The sequence below is a fragment of the Lucilia cuprina genome, chromosome 2 (assembly GCF_022045245.1).
Source record: "Lucilia cuprina isolate Lc7/37 chromosome 2, ASM2204524v1, whole genome shotgun sequence".
NCBI lineage: Eukaryota > Metazoa > Arthropoda > Insecta > Diptera > Calliphoridae > Lucilia > Lucilia cuprina.
In genome coordinates, this window is record NC_060950.1 from 47,498,020 (window position 1) to 47,520,510 (window position 22,491).

A 22,491-nucleotide genomic window follows, 5' to 3' on the forward strand; every position below is an offset into this window, starting at 1 on the left:
GAATTTATATTTATTATTTTTTATTTATTATACTCTCAAGTTGTGTAAAGTTCTGTGAGAGTATAATTCATTTGTTCGAACCGACAAATCCTGCACATGATTCTTTATTTTTTCACAATAATGTGTTTGTTTTTTGATATTTAAGAGCAAGTACACTCATGCAGATGTTTACTATTTACATCAAATAAAAAACTAATTGAGAAACTGAATATTAATAACCGATACGTTTATACCAATAGTTTTTGATATTTTAACATTAACATTCATATTCATACACCCAAAGCTACTATCATTCCATTAAATGTGCCCATTTTTTTGAAATTAGTCAATTAATGTTTTTTATTAAAAATATAAAATTATTATTTGTGTAAATTTGTAAAATTTAAAATTTTTTTTATTCGTCTTTCTGAAATATTTTATAAAATCTTTTTAAAAGCTTATTTAGTTCTTAAAGTTTATTAAAAACTAAAAAAAAAACTTTAAAGTTGTTTTAACTTGTATGCAAAAAATAAGGAAATTTTAAAAGTTTTTTAATTAAAAACAAAATAAAGCTAAAAATTCGAGCACATTCGGTAAAATTATGCCATATATTTTAAAGATCTATACCAAAAATATGTAAATCTATTAAATCGGATGGGAAGAAAAAAATGGCAAGCCTTTTGTGCACTAATTTGAGCTCTTATAAACCCGCATTTGGAGTATTTGTGTGGTACATTTTTAAAACTTGAACATGAATACTCATTGGCTATGTTCAATTTAAATTTCATTACGATCGTACCAGGCGTTTAGAAATGCCAGATTTATTTTCAAATTTTTTTCTTTCGGTTTACCAAAGTTCGTGCTCCAACTAAACAATGTGCGAAATTTCGTAGCTCTAAAATAAGTTCTTCTACTTTTGTAAAATTAATGCATGATTCACATACATTTATTATAATTATAATCGCCCCAAAAGGTAATAAGCATTTTTGCATCTGGTTTATTGAATTGCAACAAATATGAACCGATCTTCATAGTTTAGTGCAGATGTTTGGGTTTATATAAGGATTATTTATGACTGATATTTCTAATTTGTCAACAGTATATTATAACCAGGGAGATCTAATATGCGTCTCAAATATATACAAACATTTGAATTATTTTAAAAACAAATAAGAAAATTGGACGTTCCGATATTAAAACAGGTATGAGTCCAAAATTTCCAGTGGTTGTCCCGGATTTTTATTCATATCTCCGGTATTTATTATAACCAGCGAGATCTAATTTGCGTCTCAAATGTTTGTATATAATTGAATTATTTTTAAAACAAATAAGAAAATTGGACGTTCCGATATTAAAACATGTATGAGTGCAAAATTTCCAGTGGTTGTCTCGGATTTTTATTCATATCTCCGGCATTTATGGATCGATTTTATTGATTTTAAATAGGAATAGAAATTAAGTTGTGTTTAATAATTCTTTTTAACTATGCATAATTTAAAATTCGTTGTATAATATTAGAAATAATTTAAACATTGCTTTATTGTACATATACATTTATAATATTAAAACTCATGTTTTCTTTCTAGTTTTTCAGAATCCCTTGGACGCCGGCGTCTTTTATGAATTGTATCTCTTCTCATGGAGTGTGGTCTATTTACACCATGTAATTTGAAGTACAAGCCACATGCATTACAAACGATTTCGCCACGATTGCTTCTCCTCCATATTGTTGTTTTCAAAGTTCCGCAATTTGAACACGACATATCTTTTTGAGATCCAGTTTGAAAAGCACATATTTTTGGCTAGAAAGAAAATAAAAAACGAAATGATTTATATAACTACATCATATACAAATAATATATATTTTAAAGACTAGTTACATGAAGGAATAAAAAAGGTGAAGTTAAATTAATCAAGTAGCGACACGAGGAAAAATGCTAGAAAAAAGCGCTAATTTTTTTATTTTTTATAATAACTAGTTTGCAATACCTGAAATATTTTATCTTAATAAAATATAATTTTTATATGTACATTATAAAATGTATCAATATTTTTAATAAGTACATTAGTTTACAATTGGTAATTTCTTTACACTTATTAACATTTACCCAACACTGTTAAATGTTCTCACATTTATAAATTATCATATGATATTATCACTTATGATCTACATGATAAACATACATGATAATAGGGCGGTTTTCCATGAGTTATAAGCAACCCAGGAAAAACTTACATTGAAAAGTAATGAGTAAAAAGGCTAAAAAACGCTTTTTACTACTTCTTCATTAGAATTTTAAGTCATTATTTTAACACGGTGATGTCAAAAGTCGTAACATCGACTTTTGCATAAGTTCCCCCCTTTTTTCATCACATATATGTTGAAGCCATATAGTAGTATATAGGCGAAACTAATTGTCAAGGACCTAAGTCCCCTGTCAAAGACCTAATTGGTGAGAATGTATTAGTAGAAGCACAAAAATAAACACAGTTGTTCAAAAGGTACTAAATAAAAAATGTATTTTTGGGCGTTATTCTTTGTGTGTTATTAATGAAATTTTATATGGCAGTGAATGAAAATATTAGTTATTTATTTTTTCGAAAAGATATTTTATCTCAAAACATATTATAAACACGTCTTCTTGTTATTTTTTTTTTTTTTTTTTGAATTTAAAAAAGTATGTAAAATCCTTTTTTAATTTTCAATACTAAAATGTACAGCTTTTCATTTTTCAATTTTAATTAAAATAAAATGTCAAAGAATAAAAAATATTTTTTTTGTTTGAAAAATATAAATTATTTTTGGGGTTTTAAATAAATGAAAAGTGTTGAAAAAAATAATAAACATTAAGTTTAAGTGATAAGAAAAACTAATAAGTGGTAATATCCTCGCAATTTTGCGAAGAAAATTTGATGTTTAGTGAGTGCGTTTAGTTCTCAGAAGTTTGTTTTATTCTCTCAGAGCTCGTCTGTGTGAAGAGAATAAAATTTTTTCTTTGAAAACCCCTTCAGTTTCGCCTATATGTACTACTATATGGTTGAAGCATGAGCTCAAGCAAAACGTCAAGACTAGTGAACAACTTGGCCGAAAATGTCTACCATGTTGTTTCCTTTCTAGCCATTTTTTGGGCTTTCTTGTTCTTTTGGCAGCCGCACCCAATAAATTTCTTTATCCAAACCTCTAAACCTTGTTTCTTTTTATTTTCTTATTTCTTTCTTTTCACCCTAAATTGTTCATTGGGGTTTGATACTTATGAGAAAACAAAATAAAGAAACATTTATTTTGTTTAATCTATTGGCCCAGAGGTAAACTAATTCCACAAATCTCCAACCAGGTTCCTAACTCTTTTTTTTCAAATAAACATTGGTCCAATCGAACCGGATTGGAAATTACAAGAAGCTCTCTGGGAATTCAATATTGGATTGTGTGTGGTCGCTGTCATACATACATACATACATACATACATACATACATACATACATACATACATACATACATACATACATACATACATACATACACACATACATACATACATATATATACATACATACATACATACATACATACATACATACATACATACATACATACATACATACATACGTACATACATACATACATACATACATACATACATACATACATACATACATACATATCTACATAACTGTGGTACGTTCTGTCATTTGCTGTTTAATTACTTTAGTAGTGAAAGTGCATTCAAACCAGTTCAAAAGAACTGTTCTTTTTGGTTTTTTAAATTTTTTAATACTATGCTACCTCGTGTAGCCATCATAAAATTTAAAAAAAAATTAATTGAAATTATTAAAAAAAAAACAATTTGCAAGTGAGATAAACATCTAGCCAGTCCAACGAATTAAGGGAGAAAAAGATTTGAAAGAAAAACAAGTAAGAGTGCTATATTCGGCTGTGCCGAATCTTATATACCCTTCACCATAGTGTATTTAAAACATAATTGATCTTACAGTCTAGTTAATAAAAACATTAAAAAAATTTGAGTCGATTTAAGCCGAATGTTTCGGCGGCGGCTTAAGCAACTAAATATAGTTCGGCGGCGGCTATGCTCCGGCTCGAATCCGGTCGACTTCGACCTCTGATTCATTGCTGGTAAACATTGACGAGACGTAGATTTTGTTTTTGTTTATCGTAAAAAAATTGTTTTAAAAAGCACTTGGAAAAAATTTGTGTTAGTTTTAAATTTCAAACTTACATTATTCGCATATAAAATTATTGTACAATAACTCACAATCTACTCTCATACAATTGAAAACGTTTTAAATACTTTTTTCTATTTATTAAAAAATATATTTGCAAAGCAAAAGGGAAAATTATTTTATTTAAAAAAAAAATGCAAATCATATTTTTTTGCTGTGTATACTTTGTATGTTTGGATTCCAATCATACAAAAAAAATACACAGCTGAATAAAACCAAATACATCTACACACACACGTGTACATCTTTTTCTATATACAGTGTTATTGTTGCTTTTATAATAATTTTTTGATGAAATTTTCAGAGGTTGTCTCGGATTTTTGCTCATAACTCCGTTATTTACCGACCGATTTTGCTGATTTTAAATAGCGATCTTCTCGAAAGCATGTCTAATAGAATTATTGAAGATTCGGATCTCGCCGATATCTGGGGTCCTCTAAAAACTGATTTCAACAGACAGACAGACGGACAGACAGAAAGACGGACGGACAGACAGACAGACGGACATGGCTTAATCGACTCCGCTATCTATAAGGATCCAGAATATATATACTTTATAGGGTCGGAAAATTATATTATAGAAATTACAAACGGAATGACATACTTATATATACCCTTCTCACGAAGGTGAAGGGTATAATAAAGTACTACCAGGGAAAGATTGGAGAAATTTACTTAACATATTAAAAAACGAGAATTTCATCTAACACTACCAGGCGTCATTTATGTAAGTTAAAATTGAAATCTTTGAATAAAATTAGAAATTTATTTTGGCTTTGAAAGTACCCTATTCTCCGGGTACGGGTTTTTATCCATTTCCCCTTACCTTCCTCCCCACCGACTTATGTTCCTTTTTTCAGCAAACAAAAATGCAAATCCATGTGTGCTCGATTTTATTTTCCTTTTCTGTTTGTTAACCTCTTTTTTAATATTTTAATCTATCATATTCTTATAATTTTTTTCTTTATACCATTTTATACTGAACACGACTTTAATTTTCTCTTGTCTCACCGTTATCATTCTCTTATCATCCACATATATCTCATTTCATTTATTAATACATATCAACCTCTTTAACTGTTCGGCACTCTTTGCTGCTCACACTTTAGAAAACGTCATGTAATAGATAACATAAGTAACAACATTTTATCATTTTAAATCTCTTTCATTGAATCTTGAGATTAGTAACTAGGAGTTGATTCTTGATTTTAATCAACAAAGACCATTTTGCCTACACATCATTAAAACGTTTTCCATCACATTTATAACAAAAATAGTAAAATAGGAGAAAGATAAAACCAAAACAAAATTTCCTTAATATTTATTATTATGCTATAATGAAAAAATATTTGAACAAACAAAGTGGTTACAAGATTACACTGAGTAACAAATAATATTAATTTGTAATTGTTCAACTTTTGGAACCTAATTCTATGATTTTCTGAATCTCTTGCACTTAGAATCGCATTGTCTGCTCATTGAAAACTCAAGGGTATTTCTGTTATACCTTATCAAGTGTTGCCGAGGTGCTGTGATAACACAAAATAAGTAGAATACTTATCTCTCGATCATTGTATAATTGCACATTTAAGTAAATTAGTTTGAAGCCACAAAACCAGGTTGCAATATAATTTATTAATTTTTACAATTCGAGTAAAGAGTATTCTATCTCAGCCCAATGTTAAACCAACGAAGCTCAAGTTATTTTTGAAAAAGTTTGTGTGTTTATTTCAAATACCGGTTGGATTTAATTCATTTTGTAATTAAACTTTAAAATAAGGCAAAAATAAACCATATTACCTATATAAGTATATATTACTGAACTTATTTTCTTGCAATAAATATTATCAAAGGTGTAGTTGCTCTGCAACACTGATCCTTATGGCTTTCCAATAATATCTGATTGGTTTGTGGGAAACAATAGACTTGCTCACATAAATTTTTTTCATTCCGTTCTCGTTTATATTTTGTGAAACAAATAGCAAACTATTAACTTTGTCAGAATTATCAATTAATTTTTATCTAAAGCATTTGATTTTGTCCTTATATTATTATTTCGTTCTGTTGAATCGTTCAAATCAAAATACAAAAGTACTCACACAACATACGGCAATTGTTTGACGCAATTGTCTAAAATATCAGACACGCTTCGATCCGCATCGACATCTAATCCCGCAGTTGTGGTTTCAGACCTTCCTAGTACATCTCATGATAATGTGTCTTAAAACTCGAATAAATCCGTGTCATATGGTCTCTATTTACCTGCAGTCGAAATCGAAACTTTTGGTGGCGATTATGCTTTATGGCCAACTTTTCGGGACATTTTCATGGCAGTCGTTTCCAACTCAAAAGCCAGCAATGTGGAAAAATTGTTTTTCTTATCCCAAAAAAACAAAAGGAGAGGCAAAGGAAATTTTACGAAAATTTCCTCTAACCAATCAGGGTTTCAGTTAAAAAACCCTTTTCAACCTTCAAACAATTAGGAAACAGGTCGATCATTAAAGCAATTACAGAGAGATATAAACTCCTATATCTCTATTTTAACAGTTTATAATATTGATGGGATCCAATTTTTGTATTTATATGCACAAATAGGCTACCAGAAAGCACGTTAACATTATGGGAACAGGGGTTACGAGATAAAAATGGTCTGATCTGGACGAATTTCTTACGAATCGTCATAGAACATTAGAGTCGGTCTCCGAAATTCGAAATTCGTATTCAAAAGGAAATGGTACGAAATCTAAATCTAGTATAAATTCAAATTCAAGACAAAGGGTTTATAGCTTTCAGGCAAAAGTAACTGGTTTTAAATGTCAGTTATGCCCAAAAGAAACTCACACTATTCGAAAATGTCCTAAATTCCTAAAAATGGACCAACAACTACGACTAGATGAGATTAAAAAAGAAGGTTTGTGTTTGGATTGCTTTTCTAAAACTCATTGTGTACGGAATTGTATTAGCAAACTTAACTGTTTCAAGTGCAAGAAGAGACACAACACCCTTCTTCATAAAGACGTTGATATTCCTTAGTCTTCTCCATCAGTCCCGAATTCAAGTCAAAATTCGACTGTGAATCCTGGTTCAACTCGTAGTTCTGGTTCGGTTAGCTTTCAAACTTGTTTTGCTTCAAATACTAAAGGAGTATTGTTGGGAACAGCTTGGGCGAATATCTTTCATATGGGTATGGTTCGTGCTTTAATAGATTCCGGATCTGAGGGAACTTTCATATCTGAGCGGGTTTTCCATCGTCTCAAACTTCCTTCTCAGTGCATTAAGGCACAAATTTCTGGGTTAAACGAAACAGTTTCTGCTAAAGTCCAATATCAATGTTTCTTTGTATTGGGTTCTCAACTCAATAGAGAGTAATCTTCCATCACAGACCATTGCATACTCAAGATTTTCGAATTTTCCTCAAATCCAGCTGTCTGATCCTAAATTCAACTCTAGTTCGAAAATTGACTTATTGATTGGTGGTGACATTTTCCCATCTATTGTTTGTTCGGGAATCAAGCATAACGAATCACTTCTGGCCCAAGAAACCATATTCGGTTGGATTCTTACGGGTCCTATCAACCATTCATCCAATTCAAGTCCCACCACTATTGTTTCATACTTCTGTGAAATTTCCTTAGATAAGCAAATTTCACGCTTTTCGAACAGTCCAAATGTTTATTATCTTCCCCATCATGCGGTTATCAAACCAGATAGTGTGACTACCAAAGTTCGCGTGGTACCATCATCCAACGGCCAAAGTTTAAATTCTTTGCTTCACATAGGGTCGGTTTTACAAATCGACTTAACTGTTCTGGCGTTTTTTTCAAATATGTGTTCAATGCTGACATTCAGAAAATATACAGGCAGATTTGGGTAAATCGTAAACATACGCCATATCAAAGAATATTATTCCGTAACAATCCTGGCGCCCTTCGTCAATGGAAAATATTCCAGTCCAGCTATCCTATTATCAATACCATTCGTATTCCTTGTTGGATCGATTATTGCCCAAATTCCGAAATACAATTCCACTGATTCAGGCATACACAGCGGCGATATATGTTCGAATAGTTAACGCTAACTCTGTCTCGACACACCTAATTTCGTCCAAAACTAAGGTAGCTCCAATAAAGACAGTATCTATCCCACGATTAGAACTTTGTGGAGCAGCCCTTCTAGCAGAAATGATAGAGAACATGGTTTCAGCGCTGGATGTCAAAAACTATTCCGTTTTCTGCTGGACAGACTCGACTATAGTATTGTCGTGGCAAGCAAAACCACCCAGCAACTGGTTAACCTTCGTTGCGAACAGGGTATTGAAAATTAGGCAAATAATTGATTACCCAAAATGGAACCACGTAAATTCGGAAATGAATCCAGCAGATCTGGCTAGCCGAGGCGTTTATCCAGAAGATCTAGTATGAAATGATTTATGGTGGTTCGGTTCCTGTTGGCTTAAGGCTGTCGAAAGTCAATGGCCTCAGTCTGACTTGTCTAGAATACCCGAAACATATCAAGAAATAAAGCCCCTGAAAGTCCATTTTTCCTATTTTGCAAACTTTGAGGATCTGTTAGAACGGGTTTCTTCCATTCATAGAGCATTACGTGTATTGGCATATACTTACAGGTTTTTCTACCGAACTCTTTCTCGATACCGTTCAAATTTCATTAATGAGACTGGAACACTTACAAGCTCGGAAATTAATTTCATACGAGATAAGCTTATCTCCATTTGTCAAATGCATGGTTTCCCAATGAGTACAAAGCTCTAGTTGCTAGACAAGACCTTCCAAAATCCAGTAGTATTCTGAATCTAAATCCCTTTTTGGATGCAGAAGGAACAATTCGTTCCTGTGGCCGATTAGTGTCCTCTCCTGGACTAACCTATAATGAAAAGCATCCTATTATCATCCCGTACAACTGTCAGTTTTCTAGGCTTCTTGTCAACTTTGTCCAGGAAGTAAGTTTGCATGGAGGCAATCAATTCGTCCTTCGTCTGCTGAGGTCTCAATATTGGATTCCAAAGTCAAAGAACTTAATCAAGGTCACTATTATATATAAGAAAAGATGCCAAAAACAACTAATGGCGGCATTGCCTTGCGATAGAACCGAACTTAGTCGTCCTTTTACACACACAGGCCTTGACTTTACCCATTCGACGTCAAAAGCTATTCCGGTCGATCCTGCCGTATCTAAGGGATACGTTTGCTTTTTCGTATGTTTTTCCACGAAAGCGATTCGCTTAGAAGCGACTTCCGACTTATCCATACCGGCATTTCTAGCAGCTTTTAATCGTTTTGTTTCCCGCCTAGGTTGTCCACTTCATCTCCATTCTGATAATGGGAAAAACTTTGTAGGAGCATTGAAAGTATTGGCCAAAGAATTTATCCAAACTTCACAGCAACGTATCTTATCCAATTATGCTCATCAGAATATTTCTTGGCATTTTATTTCGGCAGGTTCTCCGCATATGGGCGGATTGTGGGAGGTTGGAGTAAAAAGCTTCACAGCCCACTTCCGGAATGTTGCAGGAAACTATAAGTATAAATTCGAGGAATTTTTCACTCTACTTTCCAGAATTGAATCGTGTCTGAATTTCAGATCGATTTCTCTTATTTCAACCGATCCAACCGATATTTGCGCTCTAACCCCAGGACATTTTCTAATAGGTAATCCAATTTTAGCTCCGGTCGATCCTCAAGAGAACGACTCATCTATTGCTATTACCAACCGATGGCAAAGACTAAAGCTTACACATCAAATCTTTTGCGTCCGTTGGAAAAACGAATACTTAAAGGATTTGAATAAAAGAGTTAAATGGAAATGACCCGAAATCAATCTTCAGACAGGCGCCATGGTAGTGATTAAGGATGAGAATGCTTGGCGACTTGGTCGAGTCGTCAAATTATATTCCGGCTAGGATAACCGAGTTAGAGTGGCAGATGTACTGACACAACGTGGTTTAATCACTAGACCAATTGTCAAACTTGTAATGCTCCCTAACGAATCTTAAAGTCAAACTTACGAACCTTTTGTTTATCCTCCAATTCTTTTTTTTAGCTCATCATGCCCAAAACATCCTCGAAATCCAAATCTCGTTGATCTTCTATAGGATTACCTAAGAGGTACAATTCCTTTCCTTGCCGCCTATGCAAACGGCCACATTCACTTCGCACATGCAGCAAATTCTTAGAAATGAATATCGCTGATCGTATTCGCGCCGTTCGGGATAACAAATATTCCACCAATTGTTTGGCACATGACCATTCGCACGGTACATGTTTCACTAAACATGAATGTAAGCACTGCCACAAGTTCAACCATACTCTTCATCATGTTAAAACTCGACTGGCTTCAGATCTTCTTCCTAACCAGGACAGATATTCTCGATCACGGTCTGCAGATTTAGAACCTTCCACTTCTTCGAGATCACGTAAATCTCCTGCATCCAAATCAAAAGTAAAATCTCCAAAGCAGAATTCGTCAAATTCTCTGACAAACATTTTAAGACAAAACACTGTTATTCTTCTTCCTACCGTGCTTGCTAAAGTTGGATCTACTTCTTCGCATGCGAGATGTTTGTTGGACTCTGGATCGCACGTCTCCACAGACTCCAAGTTTTACGAATCTGAATCGATAGATATTGTAATTGGATTTGACTTACATCCCAAAGTGATATGCCAAGGTGTTTTCCCTAGAGTTGGTTTTCCTACAGCACAGAGTACGATCTTTGGCTGGGCCATATATGGTCCATGTAGCCTATAACTTGTTTTTCCTTTTAAAAAAAATGCCCTTTTACAAAATACAGCTAATTACAAAACGTAGCCAATCCCATTTATTATAAACATTACTTGAATTAATTTGCAATGAATTTATAATTAAAATAAGCATTAAAATGAATTCCATAAATGTAACTATATCAAGTAATTTAAAATTTTAATGTCTAATTAATTTATCATTTTTATTTCAGAAATAACATCGTGGACATAGCCAAAATATTTCTTGTTCGATTTTTTTATTGCATATATCCTGCAAGGCGGGCGGAATGTTAATGCCAAATGTCGTAACATCGACTTTTGCATAAACAACAGTGATGTGCATAAGTTTCCCCCTTTTTTCATCATATATTTGTTCAAGCATGAAATCAAGCAAAACGTCAAGACTAGTAAACAACTTTCCCGAAAATGTCTACCATGTTCTTTCCTTTCTAGCCATTTTTTGGGCTTTCTTCTTCTTTTGGCAGCCGTAGAGAAAAGGTATATTCATTACCGCACCCAATAAATTTCTTTTTCCAAACCTCTAACTCTTGTTTCTTTTTATTTTCTATTTTCTTTCTTTTCACCCTAAATTGTTCATTGGGGTTTGATACCTATGAAAAATCAAAATAAATAAACATTTATTTTGTTTAATCTATCGGCCCAGAGGTAAACTAATTCCACAAATCTCCAACCAGGTTCAAAACTCTTTTTTTTCAAATAAACAGGAGGCTCGCTTACAAATAGGGAATTAAAGAAGTACTTACCACGCTCGCTTACAAATTACAGATAGGGACTTCAAAGTCATTATAAATAGGGTCTCCAAGAATTCATTATAAATAGGGACTTCAAGAAGTCATTATAAATAGTTACATCTATGACTTTTTTCCCAAAATGTACGAACTTGTACAGACTGAAATTTTTTGAATTTTTACTTTTTTCAACGATATTTATGAAATAATTGCATAAAAGTCCGCTATTTACTATTCTTTTTACATAGTAACTGAATAGTAATCCAATATTAGCGAATTTTGTATAATAAAAAATAAAAATTGAAATGTTGGAAAACTAAATCTGAAACAGGAAAACATCAGCAAACATAGTTAATATCCATTATTTAAAAGGGCTAAAAATATAAATTGAAATGTTGGAAAACTAAGTCTAAAACAGGAAAACATCAGCAAACATAGTTAACATCCATTATTTAAAATGGCTAGCACATTTCATCGATTTTAATATAAAAATCATAAAGAAATTTCCAATAAAAAATTCAAACATAATTTAACAAATTGAAAAATAAAAATAAATTTCAAATATTTTTAAGTAAAGGCTTGTAGATTGTTTAAAAATAATCAATGTTTAAATTGAAGTTTTAATGGTTCAAAATAGCCTGATTTAAAAAATAATGGTTAGTTTATTTTATTTTCTCCTGTTATGTCACCGTACCCATAAATCATATCCTACACCCGTTTTAAAATATGTATAAATGCATATGTCGTATTTTTTAATGAAGTACTTACTAACGTTGAATTTTGTCTTAATTTGAATAGATGAAAAAAGGACCTATTTTAATTATTTTCAATAGTGGAAAATTTCATCAAATTATCTTAAACATAGTTTACTAGGTTTTCATATAAAGCCAACCAGACTGACAGACATCGAAAAAGAACATGATTCTAAGGTGGGTATTGGACAAATATTTTTATGAGTCAAACGTCAGCACAAACCACTAGAGGTATAATAACAGGTAAGAAAGTATAGTTGTCTGTGGCCGACCATATGATACCCTACACCATATTATGAATATTATTTATTTTTGATTTAATTTTCATAATAAAGTATTTATCTTGAATATTACCTTGAATCCAATTTATTTAAGCAATCTTTTGAAGAAAAATTAACTAAAGAGGCTATGAGCAAATGTAGACCGATCCCTATGAAATGGGCAGGATAGATTTGTATTTATATAATATTTGTCTGAACAAAATTTCATTGCAATAACAATGTTAATAATTAAATTGCGGATAATGAACTTTCTGAAGGGGGGTTTTAAGGGGGCTAGGGTCAAATGAAGTCCGATCATTTCAAAATTCGGCAAGGTCATCAAGGCTTGTATAAAACCTAGTTGTGCGAACTTTCATCGGGATACACTTATATTATACATATTTATGAGCTAGGCTTTGTCTTTGGGTTAAAAAAAAGTGTAATTATTATTTATTATTTTATTTATTTAATAGATGATGTAATGATTACAAAAACTTAATCATAAGAAATAATAATTCTTTATATATGGCTTAACTAATAGGTTTTTAGCCAGATTGGCAATAATAATTAAGGATTCATTTTATGAGGAAGTAAAATATATTCACACTATTCAAATTCATTCAAATAATTAACAAGATTGTTACGGTTAAAGGAAATACCGTTGAGAATACTTATTATCTCAGATATATTTAATTTACTTTTATTAAAATATTTTAATCTAAATCCGTTGAAAGTAGGACAGTGACCAATGAAGTGAAAGGTATTCTCCGTAGCATTCAGGTAGCAGATGCCTATAGTATTACGCCTAAAAGATCTAGCATTTATATCCAAAAGGCCACTTCTACAAGAAGGCTTGTAGTGTGAGATGACAAGTTCTAGGAAAAAATATCCAACAAAAAATAATTTAAGTGCGAGTATAGGTCGTGCATCAGCGACAGAATTTACATTTTCATATGTATTACTAGAGGTAAAATTGTTTTATAATATGAGCTTATAGGCGTTGACACATTGGTTGGTGAAAAGTTTATTTTAAGACACAGGTTTGACCACTCATCTGCCCAATATGTTCGATTGTCAATTATAAGTTTTGCAATTTTATTAGGCAGTCTGTTATCTGGCATGTTTAAAATTTTATTAATATAATTGGAATGGAGTTTTAAGGTATCGACAAATAACGAATTAAGACTAGTTTCTAGAAGGATCTTGTAGTTTGTTGTGTTGCTAGGCAAATACAAGATCTTTTTTATAAAGTAAACGTTTTTCGATAACATCATACTTTTTGTACCCCCAAATTTGGGCCCCGTACAACATAATTGAAGGAGAAGTAGAACTAAAGATTTTAAGTTTATTTTTAATTGCAATTTTGGGATGGTTAACATATTTGACAAATAAGATGTGATTGCCAATTTTGATGTTAATAATTTCTGTTCCAGATGTTTCCGAAATGACAAATTGCAACACAGGTCCATACCGAGATACTTATACGAGTTTACGATTTCGATTACATTTACACAATAAGTCCACATTAAATTATTGGAGATCCTTGTACCATTACGAAATATTAAAATTTTGGTTTTGGCCATGTTTACTTTCAAATGCCATAAGTTGCAGTAGGTGTGTAAGTAGTTAATCATATTTTGAAGACCGGCAGGCGAGTCGTACAACAGTGCTTTAACTGTAAAGTGTAAAGCAAATATAATTGGACTTAAAATACATCCTTGTTTAACACCAAGACTAACATTAAAGTAATTGGATAGAGTGTTACCATAAAGTATTCGACTGGTTGTATTTTCGTATGAGTTTTAGAGTATTCTTATCATTTTTGATGACAGTCCCATGATAGCCAGTTTGTAAAATAATGAGTTTCTGGGAATCAAATCAAATGTGGAGGTGAAATCATCAAAAAAAATGCATAAGTATTTTTTACCAACAACACGGTTTAAATGTACCATGTTAACCAGGTTAAAAACGTTGTCAATAGTGGAGTAATGTTTTTAGAAACCAGCTTGAAATTCATTAAGGATATGGAACTTATTTATCCAGTCAGTAATACGATTTAGAATAATGTTGTTAAATATTTTGCAGGCTGTATCAATCCTGTTAGGATCACCTTTTTATAGGAGTGGGACAAGTATTGCAGTTTTAGAGCTATCTGGTATCTCTTCCTTAAAAAAATATATTTAGAGTATATAATAAATCCTTTATAAAGTTAACAGGGCACAAAAAAATCATAGTTGATTCTATCTTGTCCAGGAGCTTTATTATACTTTAGACCTTTTAAACATAAACTAGTTCACAAAGTTCAAATGGAGAATCAACAAGTAAGAGTGCAATATTCGGCTGTGCCGAATCTTATATATCCTTCACCATAGTGTATTTTAAACATATGAGTTTTATAAATTTTAAATTTTTTCCCGAATATTATACCAAAAGCAAAAACAAAAAACAACAACGCTAAACGAAATAAAAAACAAAATACACAAAGCAATTAAACCAACAGACATCTAATTCATTGTGTTTTTAATGTTTTTTAACAAAGTATTAAAAAATATGTCTTTTTTTGATGAAATTTTCAGAGGTTGTCTCGGATTTTTGCTCATATCTCCGTTATTTATAGACCGTTTTTACTGATCTCGCCGATATCAGGGGTCCTCTAAAAACTGATTTCAACAGACAGACGGACATGGCTTAATCGACTTTATATACTTTATAGTGTCGGAAAATTATATTAAAGAAATTACAAACGGAATGACAAACTTATATATACCCTTCTCACGAAGGTGAAGGGTATAAAAAAGGGATCAATATTGTACGGCAGACACCATTGTACTGTCACTATAGAGTTCGGATCATCTAATAAGTTGAAAACATATAGTAGGAAGTCATTAACATTTAAGATTTTAAATCCTTAGATTATTTCCACCACTTTTTAGTGCATCTAATTGTGTTTAATTGATTAAGGTTTGAATTATAATATTTGAGTTTGCTATTGCGATATACAGATATGAATCTACGTTTTGAAGACAAATCGTTTTTGTTGACATCTGAACGTTTATTTTTTTTGAAATATTTTTAAATTATGAAGCATCTTTTTTCTAGAACGAGCACAGCTCCACTTTTGTTTTGGTGTATTTACAGTGTATTTTATTTTTAGATAACGAAGCTGGGTCCATATAATGCGAAAGAATCTTAACTTTGATCTGAATACGGTTTATTTGTAATTTCAAAGTTGTCGATTAACATTAATATAATAAAAACTATGCGAACATATACAATAATCTATTGATAAATTGCCTCTACCACCAAAAATGGTTAAGTTGCCATGAGCATCACCATCAATCCTACCATTCAACACAATGCCCCCTATATTTTCAACCAAATCTATTAATTTTTTACCTTTTTATATGTAGTAAATCGGTTAAATGTTCTGGTATAATATATTTTGCTCTAGGCCAATACGACAGTTCAGGTACCCAAGAATGCAAAAATTAGTAGGACAAAAACATTTAAAAAGTTTTTAAAATTATCAAAGTCTGCATTCCATTTAGTACAATTTATGTATCGTGGAATAAAGTGAAAGATAGTATTATACATAGTAGATGACAGAACAACATTGTAACCATCCATATTATTAAATTTTAATATAAGGGTCTCATTTTATAAAACAATACGAAAAACGTTCTAAAAAATGTGTATGGAAAAAATTAAAATTTTTAAAAATTTCCCAGTATTCTTTATACAAATTTTTTACGTTAACGAAAGTTTCGTTTTATAAAATAAGGAGTAAATGTCTTTTTTATTTCTTTTTTAAATCCGTACAAACAATCACTTTTGGCCCGTCCAGCACTATGGATCTTTTCAGCACAAATCCAGTATAAATTGTAATTTAATAGAAAGTTACAAAATAAATTTTGTTTGGTTGATGGAACATAAGTTTCATATAGAAAGAAAATATCAAATTTATTTAAAAATGTGACAAAATATACCTAATTAATACTATTCGCAAGGCTAGCAACGTTATATGATATTACTTTGCATTGCTATTGAGTATGCACATCAGTTCTGTTAAGATCCATAGAATTAACAGCAACACTCTCCTTGACGGTAACTTCGATGTTACAGTTGGTTTTAGGCAAAAGATTTTTTAGAAACTCGGCATCCGAAAATGAGTGGGCCACAAGTTTAACAGACGACCAGTAATACTTCTTGTCATTGATAAAAGTACAAAACTCACCAAGTTCTAATTTGATGTTCATATTGACTTTTTCTTTAGATTTGTTAATTTTTCTTAAGTTGAAACGAATATTTTGTTCATGACCTTTCTTTCTGTATTTCACATTTAATCAAGTTATTTTGAAAATTCCGACCAGTACTTTGATAACAATGTTTACATGGACACACGAACGGTCGGACCGACGCACAGTGGTATAGGAAAAAAAAAAGAGGGAAATAATTCGGTAACTTCTAAACGGTTAATCCGATTTTAATGAAATTTGGTATGCACAAAGAGGAGGTGTTGTCGAGTTTAGGTTTTGAATTTGGACCTTATAGGCCAACCAGGGGCCCGGCGGGGGGTCCTCAAATTAGGACACCTCGGCTATGTTAAATTTTTAAAACGATCCTATTTCTTCATTTGAGTTCCGATTTAAAAAAAATTTCGTATATAGAATCTCCTCATCGAGCACTATAAAAAATGTCGTCATAGCAGTAAATTATCTCTTATAGTTTAGGAGATATTCGCATTTGAAAATTAAAATTTTAAAATTTTTACCGTCCTTACTTTAGTTTTTTGATAATAGCGGGTCCAAATATTCCCGATTTTCGCCATTTCTTTTTTTATTCGCTTAACAACAAGTTTATATATCAAGCAGTGAAAGAATTATGTAAAAATAATGACTGAGTCCAAAGTTATAGGCATTTTAATTTAAAAAATTAAAAAAGGCGATTTTTTGCCATTTTTTTGGGAAAAAAGTATCTTTTTCTTTTTAAGTTATCTAAAAAGTTTCTAAGAAGATGTATATAGAATTTATACTTTTTGAAAAGCCAGGTCCATCCAAAAAACCCTATTTTTTATAGAAAATTCAATTTTGAGCAAAAATTCTCAAATCGCATAGTCGATATCAAATTATAGTGACCTGTTTTATATGACCCAATATGTTCTTAATCATTTTGTAACGGGTTTCGATAACCCCGCCCCTGGTATGGATATAATAGGCAAAAAACCAAAAAATCCCATTTTTGGGATTTTTTAAAACTTTTTTGGGAATTCCGGGATTTCTAATAAGAAAATTCGAACTTTTTATTTAATTTTAGATTTTGAGTAAAAAAATCTACCTAACTGTAAAATTTCATCAAAAAATATTCATAAATAAAATTTTAATTGCAATTTGAAAAATTTGTATCTTCGCAAAAACTGAATAAAAAACATTTTTTAATTTTTTTAAAAAAAGTATTCCGCGAATTTTTTAATTTTCAAAAATTATATACAGTTTTGAAAAATAGACAAAATTACCTTTCCATTGATATATAACATGCCTACCTAGTGTTTTTTAAGTGACAAATTAATTAGGGAAAACTCAACATCTTTTAGAAAATTTACCTAGCACTATTATTTTCATCCATAACGTTAACTCTTAAATTTGTTACATATATTAAAAAAATTTCAGGTATTATTTTTTAAACTGTAATGATTTTTACCCCTATAGGTCACTTTAATAGGTAGCTTATTAAAGTGACCTATTGAGGAAAAATTCATTACATAAGGATACGTTAGACATATTAGGTAGAATATCATAACCCTTTAAAAAATAATTTAATTTAAGTACCTGTAATTAATATATAAGACAGGTTTATATCTGTTTGTAATTATTTGTAATTTTCTAACCATGGCGATCGTACTAAAAAAAATGATTTGTGCTCCATTTTATTTGAACACTCTCCTCCTCCTTTTCAAGATAAAGTGAACTTCTTATTGAAATATATTGAAACTGCACATAAAAATAAAGTGGATAAAACTGATATATGTAAAATTGAAAATTTTATAAAATCAGTTGATATAAAACTGAAGAGTGTTCGGTATTCCATTGCTAAATTTCGATCGAAATTTTCTGATTGGCTGGATGAATGTGTAGAAGTTGCTATTTGCGTATCAACTGTTGGTGCTCCCTGTAAGCAGTATGAGGATTTGAGCTCAAAATCTAAGAGGAAAAGGTTATCAACTTCACTAGAAACCTTATCTAACGAAGAAGTTTCGGACACTTTTAAAGCAATGTTAAGAAAAGAAAAACAGCCTTTGGATGCCATAAAAATTGCAAATATTCTTCCAACCGCATCACCAAGACGACTGAAAAGAATTGTAAAGAGTATACCCACACCATCATCTGATACAACGTTCACTGAGGAAGAAGCTATTGCGCTTATGTTGCAGCTGGGATTAAGTCGTGATAACTACATAACGTTAAGAAAGGCGCTATCTGAAAAAGGAGTGGATGTTTTACCATCATATGACAAAATAAATGAAAAGAAGAAAAGCATTATACCACCTCCTATTGAAATAACTGATCGGAAGGCTGTTATTGGACTCGGCGCTCTACTCGAAAATATTGCTTTAAGGATTGCTTCTGACTTTTCTTCAGACCAACTAAAAAAAATAAATTCTTGTGATCTTCAACTCATTTGTAAGTGGGGATGTGATGGATTATCAGCACTCTCGGAATATAAACAAATCAACACAAGTGAATCATCTTCCGAGTATAAAAGTGTATTTATGGCATCGCTAGTTCCATTAAGAATTCGAAAGTATGCTGACAGCGATTCTCCATCAACCAGTTTCGATGATATTTGGAAGAATTCGACTCCAGGATCCAAAGCTTTTTGTAGGCCAATAAGCTTTGAGTATATAAAGGAATCCAAAACAACAACGCATGATTTGATAAATCGTATTGAAGCAGAAATTAAAAACTTGGAACCTATAACAATCGAAATAGAAAATTATTCGTTTAACATGTCCTATGATTTAAAACTTACAATGATTGATGGGAAAGTTGGAAATGCCATTACAGAAACATCATCTACTTGGTACTGCTACATATGTGGTGATAAAAAATCAGAATTTTCGAATATTTCCAAGCAAAGATCAATAAATGAGGAAACATTACAATTTGGAATATCCCCCCTACATGCTCGCATACGATTTCTGGAACATTTTCTACATTTAGCATATGATTTAAAGTACAGAAGCATACCGGAAAATGCAAACAAAAGTGCAAATAACAATAAGGAGTTAATGGAAATGAGAGCCAGTGAGAACGAAGAATTCAAGAGGAATTTAAAAAGCGGATGGGATTAAATATTGATAAACCACTCACAGGATATGGAAGCACAAACGATGGTAATACCGCTAGACGTTTTTTTAAACATTTTGAAACTACTTCCGAATAACCGGAATTAGTATAGATTTACTGCAAAAGGTCAATATTATTCTAATGGCGATAAATAGCAAGCATAAAGTGAACGCAACAAAATTTGGAGAGTATTCTACAAAAGTTTCTAAATTACTTTTGGAATTATATCCCTGGAAAGAAATGACACCTACAGTTCACAAATATATTATGTCATGGAAAGGTCATCATAGAACATAATATTCTGCCTTTAGGAGAGCTTACAGAAGACCCCAAGAATCGAGGAATAGAGACTTTAAGCATATTCATCAGTTTAGCTCAAGGAAGTGTTCTAGGCAGTCTCAAAATGAAGATATTTTTAATAATCTGATTCTATCTTCTGATCCTGTTTTATCTACTATAAGGAAACGTTGGATTTGCTACAAAACGTTAGCATTTGAAAAATATTCATGAATTTAAAGATTTACTTTATCTTTTAGATATGGACTACTGTGATACCGATTATTTTACAAAATTATATTAATTTATAAAAAAAAATAAATAAAGACTATTTTTATATAAAAATAAATACTTGTTAATTTTTTAGGGATAAAGAATAAAAGATTAATCGTAAAAAGTGGCTGTAAAAATTCATAAAAATTTAGGTAGTAAAACATGCCTAACAAATGTATGGATGAAAATAATAGTACTAGGTAAATTCTCTAAAAGATGTTGAGTTTTCCCTAATTAATTTGTCACTTAAAAAACATTAGGTAGGCATGTTATATATCAATGGAAAGGTAATTTTGTCTATTTTTCAAAACTGTATATAATTTTGAAAATTAAAAAATTCGCGCGAATACTTTTTTTAAAAAAATTAAAAAATGTTTTTTATTCAGTTTTTGCGAAGATACAAATTTTTCAAATTGCAATTAAAATTTTATTTATGAATATTTTTTGATGAAATTTTACAGTTAGGTAGATTTTTTTCTCAAAATCTAAAATTAAATAAAAAGTTCGAATTTTCTTATTAGAAATCCCGGAATTCCCAAAAAAGTTTTAAAAAAACCCCCAAAAATGGGATTTTTTGGTTTTTTGCCTATTATATCCATACCAGGGGCGGGGTTATCGAAACCCGTTACAAAATGATTAAGAACATATTGGGTCATATAAAACAGGTCACTATAATTTGATATCGACTATGCGATTTGAGAATTTTTGCTCAAAATTGAATTTTATATAAAAAATTGGGTTTTTTTGGATGGATCTGGTCCCCTCGGTATCAAAAATTTTTAGGTTTTGTTTCATTTATCGTATTTTATGTAAAGTCAGCTTTTCAAAAAGTATAAATTCTATATACATCTTCTTAGAAACTTTTTAGATAACTTAAAAAGAAAAAGATACTTTTTTCCCCAAAAAATGGCAAAAAATCGCCTTTTTTTAATTAAAATGCCTATAACTTTGGACTCAGTCATGATTATTACATAATTCTTTCACTGCTTGATATATAGACTTGTTGTTAAGCGAATAAAAAAAAATGGCGAAAATCGGGAATATTTGGACCCGCTATTATCAAAAAACTAAAGTAAGGACGGTAAAAATTTTAAAATTTTAATTTTCAAATGCGAATATCTCCTAAACTATAAGAGATAATTTACTGCTACGACGACATTTTTTATAGTGCTCGATGAGAATATTCTATATACGAAATTTTTTTTAAATCGGAACTCAAATGAAGAAATAAGATCGTTTTAAAAATTTAACATAGCCGAGGTGTCCTAATTTGAGGACCCCCCGCCGGGCCCCTGGTTGGCCTATAAGGTCCAAATTCAAAACCTAAACTCGACAACACCTCCTTTTTGTGCATACCAAATTTCATTAAAATCGGATTAACCGTTTGGAAGTTACCGAATTATTTCCCTCTTTTTTTTTCCTATACCACTGTGCGACGGACGGTTATCGTTAAATCGACTAATATTTGAATGCGTTACAAACATCAGCACAAACGCATAATAAACTTCTCATTATAGTGGTGTGGGGAATAAAAACACAATAAAATTTAAATTTAATATTTTTTTCTTTGATATTTATATCGAAATCAAGTTTTGATTTAAAATGTAATAGTGTGCTACTAATTTTGGATTTCAGAAAGTTGGGGTTTTCTGTGATATGGAACACGATTCATCAATATTACATGCTACACGTTCAATACATATCACAATACAGCAAATATCACGATAAATATTGAACGTGTAACACTGCCCTTATAATTAAAGGTTCCTTCATAAAACTTATAATATTTGTGAGAATATTTTAAACATATTTTGTGGTGATAGAGCTTGTCATTCCCTGTGTAACTCAAGAAATATTCATCTGAG

General features: G+C 31.2%; 1 protein-coding gene across 3 annotated transcripts in view; it reads right to left on the minus strand.

Annotated features, from left to right (window-relative positions):
• Window positions 1-1,488: 1,488 nt before the first annotated feature.
• The window catches only part of LOC111682451 (transcription factor stalky), a 280,671-nt gene continuing 259,668 nt past the window's right edge, over window positions 1,489-22,491 (minus strand). For all 3 annotated transcript variants that reach the window (XM_046945662.1, XM_046945656.1, XM_046945665.1), the window contains one exon: window positions 1,489-1,781. In XM_046945662.1, coding sequence (XP_046801618.1) covers window positions 1,542-1,781 — 240 coding nt within the window. In that variant the 3' untranslated portion in view covers window positions 1,489-1,541. The remainder of the gene's footprint in view (window positions 1,782-22,491) is intronic.